The 19638-nt window shown below is 39.4% G+C and overlaps 1 protein-coding gene across 9 annotated transcripts in view; it reads right to left on the reverse strand.

Annotated features, from left to right (window-relative positions):
• hdac4 (histone deacetylase 4) overlaps positions 1 to 19638 on the reverse strand; it is a 160178-nt gene that overhangs the window by 81939 nt on the left and 58601 nt on the right. For all 9 annotated transcript variants that reach the window (XM_008113917.3, XM_008113885.3, XM_008113920.3 and 6 more), the window contains 2 exons: positions 8555 to 8799; positions 6686 to 6836 (listed from right to left, as the gene is read on the reverse strand). In XM_008113917.3, coding sequence (XP_008112124.1) covers positions 6686 to 6836; positions 8555 to 8799 — 396 coding nt within the window. The remainder of the gene's footprint in view (positions 1 to 6685; positions 6837 to 8554; positions 8800 to 19638) is intronic.

Raw genomic sequence — 19638 nt, forward strand, 5'->3', positions numbered from 1 at the left:
CAGAAGGCTGTCGAGCAGATGCTGCTACTAATACAGTAGATACTGTTAGAACCATGGAAAGATTTGAACTAAGCTCTATACCAAAGAAATTCATCTTGATGATAAAACTTCCAATGAATGAGAGTGTAGAAATTTAAGATTCCTCAGGTAACTGTTGCAGTTCGTTCAGCAGTGAAGGGATCTTATCAAGGATCTCAAGGCAGCACTAAAAGGCTTGTTCTTCACAACAGGATTAGCCAATTTAATTGTTGATTTCCAGACATATAACTTCAAATAGGAAACATTGTTTTTTCAACATCACCTAAAATCCCTTGCAAACCAATGAGGGTGGAATTCAAATCACCTCAATGGGATGGGACAAGCATTCAGAATGACCATCTGATTGGAGAATTTTGGCCCTATATGAGATACTAGGCTTGATCGATCCATGAAAAATTTGATTCTAAACTCGTTTCAAAACTAGAGGGGGCATTTTTTCGTTTTTGTTGCTAATAACGAATTTGGCCCCCAAAATTTTTCGAAATTAACGAAAATTCGTTATTTTTGAAATTAATTCGTTAATGGCGGACGCGCATGCGCGGTGGCCCAAAAACAGCCCGAAGGGGGGGGACTTAGGGGGCTCTCCCGCCCTCATTTTTTGAGTGATCTTCTTCAAACTTGGTACAGTGGTAGAACACATTTAACACTGATAGCTCACCAAAATGTGGAACGTTTCCCTTATCCTCTGATTTTTGGCAAATTTTCATAGCTTTTATAATAAACCATTTTTTAATAATTGCAGAAATCTGTTCCTGGTTTGAAAGTCTTATTTCCTGTTAAATTGGGTTGTCTTTACTGTGAAAGTCATTGCTCTACTTCAGAAACTTTGTTTTTGTGGCTGAAACTTTGTTAAATTGGTGTAGTCCCCGGCTGAGACACAAGCAGCCCCGCTTGTGTTTGAGAGCGGTGAAGGGACAAAGGCACCCCCCCTTCTTTCCCCAAAAGGAGTTGTATTTTGTACAGGGAAGTATGGGATATGCAACTCTTTCCCAAACTTGGCTTAGGATTATCAGAAAGCGTCCCCAGCTGAGACACAAGCAGCCCCGCTTGTGTTTGAGAGCAGTGAAGGGACAAAGGCACCCCCCTTCTTTCCCCAAAAGGAGTTGTATTTTGTACAGGGAAGTATGGGATATGCAACTCTTTCCCAAACTTGGCTTAGGATTATCAGGAAGCGTCCCCAGCTGAGACACAAGCAGCCCCGCTTGTGTTTGAGAGCGGTGAAGGGACAAAGGCACCCCCCCTTCTTTCCCCAAAAGGAGTTGTATTTTGTACAGGGAAGTATGGGATATGCAACTCTTTCCCAAACTTGGCTTAGGATTATCAGAAAGCGTCCCTGGCTGAGACACAAGCAGCCCCGCTTGTGTTTGAGAGCAGTGAAGGGACAAAGGCACCCCCTCTTCTTTCCCCAAAAGGAGTTGTATTTTGTACAGGGAAGTATGGGATATGCAACTCTTTCCCAAACTTGGCTTAGGATTATCAGAAAGCGTCCCTGGCTGAGACACAAGCAGCCCCGCTTGTGTTTGAGAGCAGTGAAGGGACAAAGGCACCCCCTCTTCTTTCCCCAAAAGGAGTTGTATTTTGTACAGGGAAGTATGGGATATGCAACTCTTTCCCAAACTTGGCTTAGGATTACCAGAAAGCGTCCCTGGCTGAGACACAAGCAGCCCCGCTTGTGTTTGAGAGCGGTGAAGGGACAAAGGCACCCCCCCTTCTTTCCCCAAAAGGAGTTGTATTTTGTACAGGGAAGTATGGGATATGCAACTCTTTCCCAAACTTGGCTTAGGATTATCAGGAAGCGTCCCCGGCTGAGACACAAGCAGCCCCGCTTGTGTTTGAGAGCGGTGAAGGGACAAAGGCACCCCCCCTTCTTTCCCCAAAAGGAGTTGTATTTTGTACAGGGAAGTATGGGATATGCAACTCTTTCCCAAACTTGGCTTAGGATTATCAGGAAGCGTCCCCGGCTGAGACACAAGCAGCCCCGCTTGTGTTTGAGAGCGGTGAAGGGACAAAGGCACCCCCCCTTCTTTCCCCAAAAGGAGTTGTATTTTGTACAGGGAAGTATGGGATATGCAACTCTTTCCCAAACTTGGCTTAGGATTATCAGGAAGCGTCCCCGGCTGAGACACAAGCAGCCCCGCATGTGTTTGAGAGCGGTGAAGGGACAAAGGCACCCCCCCCCTTCTTTCCCCAAAAGGAGTTGTATTTTGTACAGGGAAGTATGGGATATGCAACTCTTTCCCAAACTTGGTTTAGGATTATCAGGAAGCGTCCCCGGCTGAGACACAAGCAGCCCCGCTTGTGTTTGAGAGCGGTGAAGGGACAAAGGCACCCCCCCTTCTTTCCCCAAAAGGAGTTGTATTTTGTACAGGGAAGTATGGGATATGCAACTCTTTCCCAAACTTGGCTTAGGATTATCAGAAAGCGTCCCTGGCTGAGACACAAGCAGCCCCGCTTGTGTTTGAGAGCAGTGAAGGGACAAAGGCACCCCCTCTTCTTTCCCCAAAAGGAGTTGTATTTTGTACAGGGAAGTATGGGATATGCAACTCTTTCCCAAACTTGGCTTAGGATTATCAGGAAGCGTCCCTGGCTCGGATCCCTTGTTTCCAAAAACACTTTTGCGTGGAAAAAAGAAAGGAGAAAGCCCACCCTGCCCGCAAGAGGAAAAATGGCGCAGCACCAGGAAAAAAACACCCACAGGACAGCCCTTTGCAAAAACAAAAGAAAAAGAAAGACCCAACTAACACACACCACCCAAACTCAGCCAGCCACCCCACCTTTTCTCCCGGTCTTCACACAGCCATGCTGTGACGCAGCAATCTTTCCTGCCTGCCAGTGCCTGCACCAAAATCTCCCTTCCACCCTCTCCAAAATTCCCAGTGCGACTGAGCCACGAGGCGTGTGCACGCTCAGGACGTCCTACCAGCCCCTCCCCCTGGTTAAACGTGCTCTCTGATTGGCTACAAGGTGCAAACAACACGCTAGATTGCCCCAGTGGACTTAAACAAGTTTGGATGATTTGCCAAAGCATTTTTTAAAAACGAAAAAAAAGGCGCCATAACGGAAAACGGCCAATCGCGGTTCGAAACCGCGATATCCAGGCGTGTGGACAACCAAGGTTCGATATTGCTTCAAAACAAACGAAAATAACGAATCAATAACGGTAAACGGGGAAAACGAATTATTTGAGCAAGCCTATGAGATACCCATAGAAGGCATAAGACATTGCAGTAGATTAAAAAGATGAGACCTAGTGTTCACAAATAACTCCAAAAAGTTAAAGAAAATAGCTACTTGGCTTAAACAAAGAGGAATGAAGACAGCAGAGACTGTCCTAAATGTTGCAGATGTAAAGAGCTGACAAAAACAGATAAACATGCTGGAGCAAGTGCACAAGAAAAAGAGGACAAGGAGCCTGCCAAAACGCATCTCAATTCTAGGATGTTCCAGATGAAGGTACTGCACACAAACCCATGTGTGTGATTCACAGAAACCCTGAAGAAGAATTGATCAATTTCTAATACTGCTTTTTAGGCCAACTGATTATTCATTATTATTTGTTCTTCATTACATATATTGTTTTATATTATACACTAGCTGTACCCGGCCACGCGTTGCTGTGGCCCAATCTGGTTCAATAGGAAAGAAAGGATAAAGAGTAGGTTTCAGATATATGTGATTCCACAATGCTTGTGGGTAGGCAATATTTGTGGTGGTTCCATTGTCTGTGCGGATATGGAGATTGTCTGGTTTGGCAATTCTGGAACACGGAACATATTACTGTCCATGTGATAAGCAATCCGTGTCCTGATGTAAACCATAGAATTCTAAAGATTGCCTCTGAGTGTAAGCATAAATCGATAGATGGATGGATACAGATCTCTTTCTTTCCCTGCCCTCCCCTTGGGGAGAATGTCAGGGGGCGTGGGTCCTCATTGGCCACGACCTCATGATATTTTCCTGCTGGGAGAGGCCATAGGCCCCTCCCAGGGAACGACCCCAGTCCCTCCTCTCTCCCTATTGTTGAAAATCTGGCTACCAGTATTTAAAAAACTCTAAAATCAAGGCAATAAATAAAGAACACCACTCAGAAAACAGAGGAATTCCAGACATGAAAAAATCAGGGCCAGCTAACACCTCCCAACAAATGATTCCCCCAGGCAGGAAGAAGCCAGGCTTTGAAGCTGCAAGGCAAATACTTATGGCGCCCATGGAAGATGAGACGTTTGAGGGTTTTGCGAGTGAGATGGAGAATGCTGATTGGACTCAAGTAAGTGTGGATGATGAGCCAGCTCATGGAGCTACATCAGGGGATTGGCAAGCCTCTCATACTTCTGACATGGGGAGATCTAAGTCTTGAACGGAGATGGAGGGACTGGAGAGATGAGGGACGAGGTCCTCTAACAAGATCAAGATCAGCTGCAAGGAATAAGGAGAGGGCGGAGGTCTCATCAGGATCAGACTTCGATGAGTAAGTTAAAAGTGGAGTTTGGAGAACTGTTGCTTTTGCAGAAGGCAAGGTGTCTTTTGGGACGTTTCTTTGTCGCTGCCTGTCTCCTTGGGTCCTGGCTGTACAGCTTCATGTGTTCCTGTGTCTGGTCTACTTCCTGGATTGACGTTCCTGGCTCTTCGACTCTGGTCTGTTCCTTGGCTACGACTTCACTTGCTCCCGCTTCAGCGTTTCCTGCTCGGCAATCCATTTGGTGTTCCTGGCTCTTCGACTCCGGTCTGTTCCTGGGCGACGACTTCGCTCGCTCCCGCTACAGTGTTCTCTGCTTTTGGCACCCTGTTTGGCGTTCCGTTTTGCTCTTCTGGCTCTTCGACTCTGGTTTGTTTCCTGGTGATGACATCACTCGCTCCCGCGCTCCCTGCTTGGTGTTCCGTTTGGCGTTTTTGGCTTTTGACTCCAGTTTGCTTCTCGACAACGGCTTTGGACATCCCCAGCGGTTTCTGGCTTTGTTTTAAGAGCAGTTAGCTCTTTTTGACTCTGTGCCACAGCGTTGCATGGCGTTTGTTTTCTGGAATGTTTTGACTGTGTTTAAATCGGATTATCTGGCTAGATAATCCGGATTATCTGGCTAGATAATCCGGATTATCTCTTTACTCCTATTTTAGTGCCTTTTTGTTGCTGAAACTACTTCCTTTGTTCATAACACTGAAGTTAAGTGTTTTTTGAGTTCAACCTCTCATTTAATAAAAGTTTGTTAACACTATTTGTGCGTGTGGCACTTTAAGAGGAGTCTGTGTCTTGACAGAAATGTAATATTATAATAATTTATAGTAGTAGTATTATAATAATATAATTATTACACAGTTATATGATATTATAATATCATAATGTAATAAGTATAATAAAATATAGCAATAATGTAATACAAATATAATAATATAATAGTGCATTTGGTGGGAATGTGGCAGAAGGCCTTTTTGGCAGCTGCTTCCAGGCTTTGGAATGCCCCATCCTTACTTACCTTTCACAACCAGGTGAAAATATACCTTTGCCATCAGGAATTTGGGGAATTATGAGAAGTAGTTGCTGGGGATGGTGGAGGCTTTCTTTTATTAAACCTTATTTCAATTGTATTTTTATGCTTCATGACTAGAGATGGGAAGACCTGGAAAAAAATGGAAAAATGGGAGAAAAAAACATTTTCCCCCATTTTTTCCAAAGCCATTTTTTCCAGAAAAATGGGGGGAAAGTGTGTGTAGAAACAAAAAGTATCAGAAATATTTCATTAAGGTCTTCATATTACATCATTTGAATACTATTGTTTATCATTGGAAAATAACATATTCTACCCACTTTTCAATTTTTCCAGGAAAAAAAGGCTTTGGAAAAAACCTGTTTCCCCCACATTTTTGTGGGTTCTTTTCAGGCCTTCCCATCTCTATTCATGACTTAATTGTTTTTTTATATATATTTATGTTTGACTGCATTTGCTTTGTTTTTAATTTGTATGATGTCGCCTTGAGTCCCCATATCGGGAGAAACATGGAATAAAAATACTCATGGAGTGGGGGGAATACTCATGAAGTGGGGGGGAAAGCTGGCTTCACAGCATAAACTTATATTTTTAATATATACAGTAGAGTCTCACTTATCCAACATTTGCTTATCCAATGTTCTGGATTATCCAACGCAGTCTGCCTTTTAGTAGTCAATGTTTTTGTAGTCAATGTTTTCAATACATTGTGATGTTTTGGTACTAAATTCATAAATACAGTAATTACTACGTAGCATTACTGAGTATTTAACTACTTTTTCTATCAAATTTGTTGTTAAACATGATGTTTTGGTGCTTAATTTGTAAAATCATAACCTAATTTGATGTTTAATAGGCTTTTCCTTAATCCCTCCTTATTATCCAACACATTTGCTTATCCAACGTTCTGTCGGTCCGTTTATGTTGGATAAGTGAGACTCTACTGTACATACTTCTCCCCTTTAAATTGCTCCCTTTAGGATAGGTATAGTAGAAGTGAACATTAAGATAGTAGCAAGATAAGCACAGTAGCAGTAAACATTAAGATAGAATGAACCTTTTTAATTGCTGTCATTGCAGAAATATTTCTCAGTGTAGCAATTACAGATAAAGGTTATTCACTCACAATATAGGTCACGGACATCATCCACCTTGCTAATACTTACTTTCTTTTCCTTTCTCCTTATTTTTAAGCTGCTGCAGTTTCTGTTCTCTATGCTGTTTTTCCAACTCTTGCTCCTGCCGATGCTGTTCTAGTTTTCTCTGGTGCTCCAAGAGTTCTTGCTGATGTTTCATTGCAAGAATCTCCTGTTGCTGCTGTAGGTGCAGGAAGGAAGGGGGAATGTCAGGATAAACTTCTTAAAATATTTCTTTAAAGGTTACACTAAAGTTACTATGAAATGAAGAGAGGAAGTGGCACAACCAAAATAACTCTTTTCTGATCAAGAGTTAAGATGTTTGTTGAAGTACAATGAACAAATGTTTTCACAACACAGTCCTGTACACTAAACTGGAAGTTTTTAAAACAGAAGTGTTTACAAAATAATCACGTGGTTATTGAATTACTTGGATTAAGGAAATTTTAACCTATTTGTGAACAACATAAATCCAAGGTAGGAGTGAGATCTGAAGGCCAATTTTCTGCCCTTGGAATTAATGAACTACTATTAAAATAAAAAGGAAAGCTAAAACAGATGCTGATGGACATCCACTTCTGATTTAAAAAATTAAAGAGTGCATGGAGGAAATTAACCTATTAAAAGGTAAGCCACCACTCCTGAAAGCTTCCAAAAGAGGCAATTCGTCCATATTTGAGGAACAGAAAAAGAATGGTCTTGGACCATGCTTCTTAGATTATATGGTGTGAAACACCAGCATAATTTTCTCATTGTCCCCATATTTCTGTCCACTGACTACAACTAATTTTTTATTTATTTCCTGGAAATTTGTTATAGACTGGCATCCAATAGCTCATAGGCTAATTTGAGTAGCATTGCTCTAGGCAACTGTGGGAGCCATTAAAATAGACAGGGTTGCAAATGGCCCCAGTGCTGCATTCTGCCCACCTCTTATCTAGAGGAACAGATACTCTTGTTTATTTGATAACCTAATTTTAATTGTAACCTCTCATTGCTATTATTTTATTTTCTTAAATATACATGTGTACTGTATTAAATAATGCCCCTATCATTGTGAATCTTTTATTATGATCATGCAAAGGACTTTCTCAAGAGATAATGGAATTACTGAGTAGCTTGAATCCTACTATCTTTTCTTTTGAAAAACTTAACAAGCAATGCTGCTGACTGAAATATTCAGTTGCTGAGGATCAATCAGCATGCACTGTGAAAGCCAATACTCACTGAGATCATACTTTACTATATTCCTCTCAGACAATTTGCTCAATGATGGGTTTGCTGAAGGTGGAAGTTAATCAAAACATGAACATCTATCTTGGAATAAATTTTTGAGAAATGAACACAATAAATGTTTGGAGACTTACTCAAGCAGCCATAGCAACCAATGAGTAAGAGGATCGACAATAAGCCTCAGCAGCCGTACAAGAATTCTCAAAAAAAAATTAACAACAAAACTAGATACAAAAAAACCACCAAGATAATTTTGTAAGCTCACAGGGTGAAAGATCAGCGAGATTCCAGTTTTGTTGGTGTTCTGACACAGTGTACATGATATTAATGGTACATTAAAATTAAATAAATGTACACACCAAACTGGATATTAGCAATAAAATGTTCATAAATACATAAACTCATAGTCATATACACATATATTTCTTTCTTGCCAGGCAGTCTAAAGTTAAACAATAAATTATTTAACCTATGTCTGTTACAACCAGAGATATTGGCTTAAATGTAATTCTTACTGTCAACTAGAATAAACCCATTGAATTTTATACATGCTGGTTTACAACTGACTTAGCAGATCTACAGCTGCAACAAACAGTTGGATTCAGGACTGCTCCAAAACTGAAAGCAACCTTCATTTACTACTCGAAGCTAATTTGCATCTCTCACCTTTATGTGTTCATGCAGCTGTGCTTCATGTTGCCGAGAGAGCTGTTCATGCTGTCTCTGGAATTCTGCTATGAGGATCTGTCTCTGGATCTGCTGTTTCTGCTTGAGGGCCAGAAGCTCCTGTTGGAGCTGCTGTTCACGTAACGTAGGCTCGGCCACCGGGATGGAGAACTGATGGTCCAAGCGGAGATCCATAGGAACTACAGTGGGCGCAACTTGCAGGGGAAGTGTTGTGGTCACATCAACTGCAATACACAAAGGAAAATGGCCAGCAGGGTAAGCAACCCTGATAAGCAAAAACAAGGATCCCTCCATATTCAGGGATTTTGTAGTCAGAAATCGTGGCACTTTTACAGCATGAAAACACTTCAGAATTAAGGCTCTACTTTCCAAAACTCCACAGAAACACATACATTTTATATTTAACAACCTTTGCATACACTCAGAGCTATGCATGCAGTCATCAAAAATTATACATCCCCCAAGTTCCTAATCTCATAATAGATTACCACACAAACAAACAAAAATGGATTCGGAACAGACTGGAGCAGCAATATCAAAAACTTTGTGATTCAAAATAACAAAACAAAACACAGTAAGAACCAGCTTTAAGTGGTACACTTGTGAAGTGGTTTAGGTAGTTAAATCCTGAGGTCTAAGGAAGTATCTAACTACCTACGTACTTTTCCAGAAACCCCTATAGAAGATGTTAGAGGCTGCTCAAAGCCAGCTGTAGCCTAAGAATTTTCTCTCAACTTATTCTCTCTTATTCTCTCTACCAAAAAATTCACAAGGGCTGAAGTCAATGGCGAGCTGCATTCATGATGTCTTCCAGAAAACAAGACCCCTTTCAGAATAGTAAAATTAAACTTTGACTCACATGGAACAGCCTGCAACTAACTTTACAACAATAGTGGCTCTCACAAGTCGCATTCATTAAAATTACATGTCCCTGTGGCATCCAATCAAAAATAAGTTTTTACACCATCATGATAAAATTAATACATGTACTTTATAGTAAAGGTAAAGATTTCCCCTGACGTTAAGTCCAGTCATGTCTGACTCTGGGGGTTGGTGCTCATCTCCATTTCTAAGCCAGTAGACACCTCCAAGGTCATGTGGCCAGCATGACTGCATGGAGCGCCGTTACCTTCCTGCCGGAGCGGTACCTATTGATTTACTCACATTGGCATGTTTTCAAACTGCTAGGTTGGCAGAAGCTGGAGCTAACAGCGGCCGCTCACACCGCTCCCGGGGTTTGAACCTGGGACCTTTCGGTCTGCAAGTTCAGCAGCTCAGTGCTTTAACCCACTTCGCCACCGGGGCTCTTTACATGTACTTACATGTACCCCAGGACAAAGCTACCAATTTTAAGTGGAACTCACATATGACTATATTTCTTTATGTTAGGGCATGCAGGTGCCAGGAAACTTTCTTGAATATGGTTTTCCCTTGCCCTTCAAATACCGCACTTGGCAACTGATTTGTAAAACGAATGTGCAGTCAACTCTAAATTTTACATTAAATATTCTACTTAAATTAAATATAAGCAAAATACTTCTTCATTATATTTCTTTTCTATCTTGCTTCCTAAGTTTGTCTGACAAAACTAGTTTTTATTATATTGTGGAAGAGCTATTTCTAACGAAAACCTGATATTTTCCCAATTTGTTGGAAACAAAATCTACCCCATGTGGCTGTAGTACGAGGCAAGTATGCCAGCTGCAAAGATCATCAACATCATTCCCATTCATTGTATTCACAGACTGGTGCGTCAAACATGACTCATACTATTTTAGTCACAAAAAAATTATCAGACATGCCATGAGTTCCCAACAGAAGCAATGAGTGCATCTGACCCACAGTTCTCTTTGGGAAACAATAAAACTTTCTCTACTTAATGAACATGTCAACCAAACAGAAAAGGCCTGTATTGTCATGAATATTTTATTGTGAACTAGAAAATTGCTTTTAACAGCTAAGTCTTCACAACGTATTAGTATGATCAGATTCATGACGTCTACAAAAAACACAAAGACTATATTCAGAGTTTTAATGATAAATGCCAAAGGCACAAATTAGATCTAAATTATGAATAGGATGTATTCTTGGCTCAATCTTTTCAAGCATTATAAAACACATACACAATACTACAGATTTTCAAAGACTTTCTAAATTTTGTTATAGAAGAATATGCCACTTTCTTAGAAGCTATTATTTTAATATTCTCTAAGTTTATACAGTAGTTTTATATTTTTCAATGACTAGAAATGTGAAGACCCAATTAATCTTAAAGACATCAACATCATTAATATAAGGTATCGCCCATCTAAATAAATTCTATGACACAGTAAAAGAACATTTATTTAAAAATATTAAATACTATTAAAAAGTCTTCAATTATATAGTATTACTGAGATATAACTTGTTATAAAGAAATCAGAGGAGACATAATCAGTAAGAATTGTGAACAAACAAGTATGTCTTAGCCTGGTTCTAAAAAAGTCAGTTTCATTCTCTCAGGAACAGTCATAAACCACCAAAGAAAAACACGGATATTTGTATATACATAATGCACTTCTACTTAGAAGAAGGGACACAACACACAGGCAAGTTGGCATGGTAATAAATACTCCTTTAAATAATCATCAAAATTTCGAATTACTATCAGAAGCACAGAGGAAGGCAGTGCTATTGTCCCAAAATTGTTATAGTATAGCTCCTAACTGAAGTGTATTCTACCGGCTGAACTCTACACTTAATTAAATTTCCAAATTATCTTCAAGAGGCACACATTTTATTCAGCCCAGAGGGTCACATGCAGAATCGGCAGGGTGAGATAGGGGCACACAATGAACTAGCCACTTTGAGTCTTCTTTGTGAATAGAAAAAGCAGATTATAAATAAACATAATAAAAATAGCTACACATACAGATAGGTACACATATTTTCCATATACAAACATGCTTATTCATAAGAGTCGCTCACATATATACACATCTCAGTACACAGAAATAGAAAGGTTTAAACTTTCCTTACTTATCTCTATCATGGTGTCTAGGGTAGGTAAATACCTGCCGTATCTATCCACTGAGACTGCATTTTTTCATTCCTATAAGTATGGCAAAACCATGATCTCTGACATACAATATCCACTGAGATTATGGTTTCTCTGTAATTCCAAGAGGCAGTATTTATTTATTTATTGTGTTTATATACCGCCTTTTTCACCCCCAGAGAAACTCAAAGAAGTTCACAGCATAATCAATACAAAATTCAATATGTAAATTCACATATGTAAACATCAAAGATCAAAATAACAACATATAATAGTAATAATATTTAATACCCTGCTAACCATCTCCCCAAAGGGACTAGGGGAGGCTTACAAGTGGGACCAAGCCCAGAACATACAACAGAAATCATCAGTCAAAAATGCAGTTAAAACATCATAACATATCACAGACCAATTAAACACAATTAAAAACAACAAAATAAATGAGCAGCATTAAAACTATATCAACCAAACTCAGCAGCCAACACCTAAGAATGCGAAAATGGGCATGATCAGAATAGAGAGGGTTGGGCATGGACTTGTGCAAAATGCAGTCTGTGGAACCGGGGCAAGGGGTAAAGTGCTGAGTATGAACCTATTGGGCAGGGACTAACAGTCATCAAATGTGCACTGGAGAATTCAGGTTTTCAAATCCCTGTGAAAAGTGAACAGATTTAGGGCTCGCCTAATCTCCCTGGGAAGGGAGTTCCAGAGCCGGGGGGCCACCACCAAGAAGGCCCTCCCTGTCGTCCCCACCAACTGTGCTTGTGACAGTGGTGAGAGCAAAAGGAGAGCCTCCCCAGCAGATCTTAGAGCCTGTGCCGGTTCATAGAGGAAGATGCGGTCATAAAGATAGGCAGGACCCGAACTGTTTCGGGCTTTGTAGGTGATGACCTGCACTTTGAATTGGGACCAGAAACCTATCAGCAGCCAGTGGAGCTGCTTTAGTAGGGGTGTCCTCCACTCCCTATAATTAGCTCCCATTAGCAACCTGGCTGCTGACCTTTGCACTAGTTGTAGTTTCCGGGCCCCACATAGAATAGAATAAAAACCATTAAAACTATAAAACTGTGACAGCAATCACAGATACAACATAAAACATTTAGGCCACTGCATCAATACCAGGTGTCCATCCATATTTCTGTCAATTGCCAAATGCCTGCTTGAATAACCAGGTCTTGACTTGCTTCCTAAACACTAGGAAGAGCGCTTATCCAGTGATATCAGAATCACTGAACAATGGGAGAACCTTTAATTTCTCCCATCCTTGAGTGATTTGGGGTATTATGACCAGCTGCAATTAAAAAAAAAAACCTAGCTCATCATCTTTTGATCAAGTGAGCTCTAAGAATTGCAAGTGACTGAAACATAAAAAATGGGTAAGGGCCTAACATGGACCCAAAGTTGTGCACCCCTCTATCAGTCCGGTCAAGGGCACAGATCATCGTTGCTTGGCTATCACTAAGGGCTATCCCCCTGTTATGTCTGCAGATCAACTGAAGCGGGGGGAAAGATACCCTATGCCAGGGGTGTCAAACTCATTTTCACCAAGGGCCACATCAGCCTTCAAAAGTTGCCTTCAAAGGACCGTTGAATCCATGGTCGGAGAATCCGTAAATACAGAGGGCCAACAAAAATTTTTACATAGAAGTCACTGCTCTTTAGTTTTTTAACCCAGTTTTGGTTGTCAAACAACTGCTCCCATCACTTCTGATTATCCACCATGCAGACTGGGGATAATGGGCCTTGCAATCCAACAGCACTTGTGACTCAGAGGTTGGGGAAAAAACTAAAGGATATTTTAAAGTCAGGCATCATATCCTCAAGCCTTGTATCTAAATTTAAATCCAAGTATGCTGACAAAACAGAACTGCAGCCTTCCAGATGTTGCTGTATCCAACTCCCATCAGCTCTAGTCATGATGCCTAATGATGAGGAATACAGGAGTTGTAGTCCAACATCTGGAGGGGCATATAAAATTACACAAAGGGAAGAATTTGGCATTCAGGCCACACATGTGCCTTATGTCATCAAGGCCATTTGGGTTTCTAGTGACAATGGTGGATAAAGAAAACCCTTAAATTGCAAGTCTGTTATTTCAATGTGAATTCATCTCCACACAGAGAATAAGTTGCAGTTTCCCAGATCTCATTTTTCAAGTTAGTTTATCAGTCACAATCTGACCCATTAGCAAACTACACAATGTTAACAAAATCTATGAAGCCTCACCTGACTGAGAGGACAAAGGAGTTTGCTATCATCAACAGGCCTTTCCCGCCAAACACTTTAATTACCTCTTTTTACACCTTCGCAGACAGCTACACTTCAAGTTTTTTTTTTGGGGGGGGGGGGGGGGGGATTGCAGAATCCTTCAGCTAAAGTGCCACTGGATCAAAGCTAAAATGCTACTCTCTAGCATATGAAAGGAACTGCCATAATGTCTCAATGCCTGATCACAAGGTCTATCTAGAACAGGGGTCCTCAAACTTTTTTAGTGGAGGGCCAATTCATGGTCCCTCAGATTGTTGAGGGGCCGAATTATCATTTGAAAAAAAAATCCAAACAATTTCCTATGCTCACTGCACATGTCTTATTTGTAGTACAAAAAAAAACCTTCAGCAACAATTATTTATTTATTTACTACATTTATACCTCACCCTCTCTCACCCCGAAGGGGACTCAGAGCGGCTTACAAGTTGTATGTACATACAATATATTATATTATTAGCATAGCACAATATTAGCATTATATATTACTATATTGTACTATACCATTATACCATAATATTATTAGTAATATTACATTTAATATATAATATATACAGTAGAGTCTCACTTATCTAACATAAACGGGCCGGCAGAACGTTGGATAAGCAAATATGTTGTATAATAAGGAGAGATTAAGGAGAAGCCTATTAAACATCAAATTAGGTTATGATTTTACAAATTAAGCACCAAAACACCATGTTATACAACAAATTTGACAGAAAAAGTAGTTCAATATGCAGTAATTCTATGTAGTAACTACTGTATTTACGAATTTAGCACCAAAATATCACAATGTATTGAAAACATTGACTACAAAAATGCGTTGGATAATCCAGAACGTTGGATAAGCGAGTGTTGGATAAGTGAGACTCTACTGTAATTAATATTATTATATTGTATTATTATTATTAGCCGCCCTGAGTCCCCTATTGGGTGAGAAGAGTGGAGTAGAAATACTGTAATAAATAAATAAATATTATATTGTATTACAATATTATTATCAATATTGTATGTATACACAATATATTATATTATTACCATATCATTCATTTACAATATTTCATTTAGAATATTGGTAAATGAAAGAACAATACAATATTTAAAAATAAAAATAATTTTAACCAACATACTGTAAACTTATCAGGATTTCAGTGGGAAATGTGGGCCTGCTTCTGGCCAATCAAGTAGGATTGTTGTTGTTGTGCCTTCAAGTCATTTCAGACTTTGGGCAAGCCTAAGTCTAAAACTGTGGGTGGGGGCCAGGTAAATGGCCTTGGAGGGCCGCATCCGGCCACCGGGCCTTAGTTTGGGGACCCCTGATCTAGAAGATTATCAAGTCTCTTGGTACTGAATGCTGCTGTGATCAACAAGGCAATCCTGCTGCCGCCACCACTTCCTTTAAAAACCATGGTTAAACCACTGTCTTAATGAATTCTATCTGTATCCAGAAGTGAGCAACTCTGGAAAATCTGGCTGCCAATTATATGCCCCTAGAATCATCTGTGGATCTTATATTGTCTACCTAAAATCAAACACACACAGAGGCATTCCTAGTTTTGAAATATGACAGAGTGGAGGAAAAAGTGTGTGCATTCCCACACACGTTAAACGGTACAGGGCACACTGCAACTTATATTTAAATAGTCAACTTTGTTACCACTGCAGACTTTAAAAGGGTGTGAGGATTGGGGTCCTTCTTAAAGGCCCAGATCTTCGTATCATGTCTCTGTGAAAGCTCCATACGTGTGAGCACAGAAACAACTGTGAAGAATCCATCTATGCCTGCCATTTTCAGACATCATTCTACTGCTAGAATTCTCCTTATTAGATTAGATGTGGGGAATATCTACATTTTGAATGTATTGCTATGGCATCCTTTTTCTTGCAGTACAAAGACAAGACTGGCTGGCTCCCTGCCCTCCTTCAGCTGTACAATACTGCCCCAGGGAGGGATGGCCCTTTCGGTTTGTTCATCATGGGCTTTGAATGGAACTAAGAACAAGTGAGTGTATGTGTGTCTGTACTTAAGTATCTGTGTGCCCCCGCTTCATGCATGCTCACGAACCTCCTTGGCATTATGTTCAAAAGCATCAAGTTTGGAATCTTATTTCATATGCCTATGCACCCACATACACACACAAATACATGTACATGTTTTTTTTAATGTTACTGTTTTGGGAAGCAATATTTTTACCTCTTAAGAAACAGCCAACCCTCTCAGGATGTTCAAACAGAAGTGAGCTGCACTCCCAAGCCTTTTCTTCCCCAACTAAGCGCACAGGGACCTTTTCTATCTAGCTGACAAGAGTGAAGAAGTGGGCTGTTTCCTAGGTGGAGAGGGTGAAATCCACCCTGAAAAAATAGCACTTCAACTCTTTTTGACCATTTTCAATCTCCAGAACCCAATAATCTGACGCAATGTCAAAAGAGTGGACAACATGTCAAATATACAGGTTATGAGTATAATTCAGGAAGGTTGAAACAGTGGATTGATAAATAAAAAAACAAGACATTACAATATAATGGATGGCTGCAACTTCTTAAAGCAGGGGATGGGTGGAAAGCAGAATGAAGAGATAAATTCAAAAAAAATAGGACTTTCTTATCCAAGAGGACTTTCTTATCCAAGCACACAGTACTGTGTAACAAATATACTAAAAGATTACAAAGATGTTCATTATATTTTACCTGAAAAAAAATAACACACAAAATCAGAAAAGAGCAATAAAAATAGATGAGATTATGCGCATGAATTTTGGGAGAACATATATAATTTGGGGGGGGGGGGGTTAATAATTTTCTCCTCTGTTATTTATTAGCTGAATTCTATGTTAGTAGCACAATGAAAACAAAACACCCACATCTCTCAAAAACATATGGGAAGAAGCAGGAAGGAACACTGGGTAGGATACAGATTACATATTGTCAGTATTATACTAACACTATCCTCCCATGGGAGAAGGTATTTAGACAAAAATACAGTAGGAGACTAGAAGAAGATCTAATAAATATCCATTTCATTTCTTAATACTAACAACAAAATTAAAAATATTGATGGTAGCCAGACTTTACAAACCAAGCATGTAACAAAAGGAGGCAATATTTTCTACATCACATTCAGAAATGTTTAACTTAACATTTCATCTGTTCTTTTTCATCAAAATTTTCTATAATCTTGGAATAAAAATGTAACTGGACTATACAGTAAGATGCAGCTCGGGGAATGTTTCCTTTTACAATCACCAGAATTATCCAATATGTATTATGAATTATTTCCCACAGCTGTGAGAGCCAAAAAATAACATAACTGGGACATTATTAGTTTAAGGTCCGTATGTATACTGATCACTTTTATTCCACTGCAATCGCTATTTAGTTAATTGGTATTCTGCAGAGTGTCAGCATTATCTCAGCTGTAAGTGGAGTATGGCTGAGTTCTATATCAACATTTGAGAGTAAGTTCCATTGAGTGGAGTTATTTCTAGCCTTCTACTGTAAGGCTGCAATTTTATATGTGTGTTCTAGGAATAAGCCACACTGGAGTTAATTTTTAACAGATATGCAGAGAACTGCCCTAATTCAGAATTAGCATTTTAGTAAAAGCGAAACCCATACGTAATGATATTTATAAGATTTATAAGATATTATATAAATTATAAATAGTCCTTCTGACCTCTCATAAGAAAACAGAGTCCACTGAATGCTATTATGAAATCAACACACTTTTATACATTTTATTTCGGTCTCCGAGCTTAACAATAATTTCAAAATTTACAATTATAATTTTGAAGTGAAGAATTAACAACTTATTTCTAATTTCAAAAATAATTCTGACTATTTTTTTAGTAACTGCTAAATATTACAAAGGAAAATCAGAAAATAGGACCTAATAGAAGTCATTTTAACTAAGCAGCAAGAGATACTGAATGTAAAATTATATGCGAGTCTATAATACTGCTTCCAGGCAAATGTAAAGATGTGATAGAAGCTAAGAATCCTATATACCCTGAGTGGAGACTGAGGACATGGGTTCATGCAAATATAGGCAAAAACCCAAAATATGAAATACTTCAGGTCCTTTTTATTTTCATATTTTCATATTTTTACCATTATCACCAGAAATGATAGTACAAGTGACCAGTACTGAAACATATCCTCGTGTACACAATTCTAGATGTATATATAATACAAGCCTTTTAGAAATGAATCTGATAGGGATGAGAAGTATTTGCTCCAAGGAAAACACCACATGTGTATCATATCTCCTGAAGAATGTTCAGGTTAGTTGCTGTCAAATAATCTTTCCCTATGAGAATAATACTTCTTGCACCCCCTCGGATTGTCACCGTGACGTGGTGAGGGGGGCTTGCGTGTTCCAATGAACCTGAGGGCACAACCACTGGAATCATGCACTCCCAGGAGTGGCCACAGGGGAGGATCCAGACCAAGAACAATCCGAAGACCCAAAGACCTCAACGGCGGAGCAGGCGGAAGATAACATGGTACATGTTACAACGGCTATGAAGGCGGAAGAAGGCTGCAACAGACTGAGAAGCCACTCTCATTGTGTTAATCACACCACTGCTGGGACCTCACTCTGTGAAGACTGTGTGTTGAACGGCCGTGCACCAACCTCCACACATTAAAAAAAATCACGGACAGTCGTTTTCCCAGAAATGGAGGGCCATCATCCTCGAACTATGAGGGATCGCATAAGGAAGGAAGAAAGGAAGGAAGGAAGGAATACTTCTTGCATGTTTAGCATATGTGAGGGATCAATTTACATAAGGTCCCTAAACAGGCCAGCAATTCAGTAAGAATATGAGCAAAAATTCTATTTTCATTCCATGTCTAAATGCATTTATATTTTAAGGTCATTTTCCTTTTATTCAATATGTCAGAGTTAAAAAGAGTATGTGCTTAATAATGGTACTGTTTAGAAGAATACATTGAATATAGGAGGCACTCTTTTCAGTATCTACATTTCAGTAAATGTCAAAACTTACTGAAACACTAAGAGACAATGAGATCATAGCTATTTATAGAAAAAAAGCTTCTGCAGTATCTGACTGCAGTGCCAAGATAAAAGAATGATATTTTTATTTAAGCTGTACCAGAACATACCTCTACATAGAATGGCAAGATTAATATGCAGTGAAGAGCACCACATAGCAATCTATCTACTCAGCTTCAAATGCCTTTTTAGTAACCATTAGGAAAAGGGGAAATCTACAAAGCTTGAGTAATCTATCAAACTGGAAGATAAAACCAAAGCAGAACTCTGAATAACAGTTGAAGTAGGGTGTTTTATTTTACTGTGCAAATTATACTCATAATGGAAAGAGGAAAGACTTCACAGTAACGTTAACTAATAACACATAGTGCACTGCAGACATGAGCTGAAATCTTCTTTACCCAATCCAGCAATATTCATCATGCTTACAAGAAGAAATACAAAGTTGCTTTCCATCCAGTAAAGCCAGGGTTCCCAAACTAAGGCCCACAGGCCGGATGCGGCCCTCCAAGGTCATTTACTCGGTCACTGCCCCAAACTTTAGACTTAGGGTTGTCCTAAGTCTAAAGGTACTTTAAGACACCCAACAACAACAATCCTAATTGACTTGACTATCTCATCAGGCAAAAGCAGGCCCCCGCTTCCCACTGAAATACTGGCAAGTTTATGTTGGTTAAAATTGTTCTTCATTTTAAATATTGTATTATTATTCCATGTATTTTGCACTACAAATAAGATATGTGCAAT

Source organism: Anolis carolinensis, chromosome 1 (assembly GCF_035594765.1).
Source record: "Anolis carolinensis isolate JA03-04 chromosome 1, rAnoCar3.1.pri, whole genome shotgun sequence".
Taxonomy (NCBI): Eukaryota; Metazoa; Chordata; class Lepidosauria; order Squamata; family Dactyloidae; genus Anolis; species Anolis carolinensis.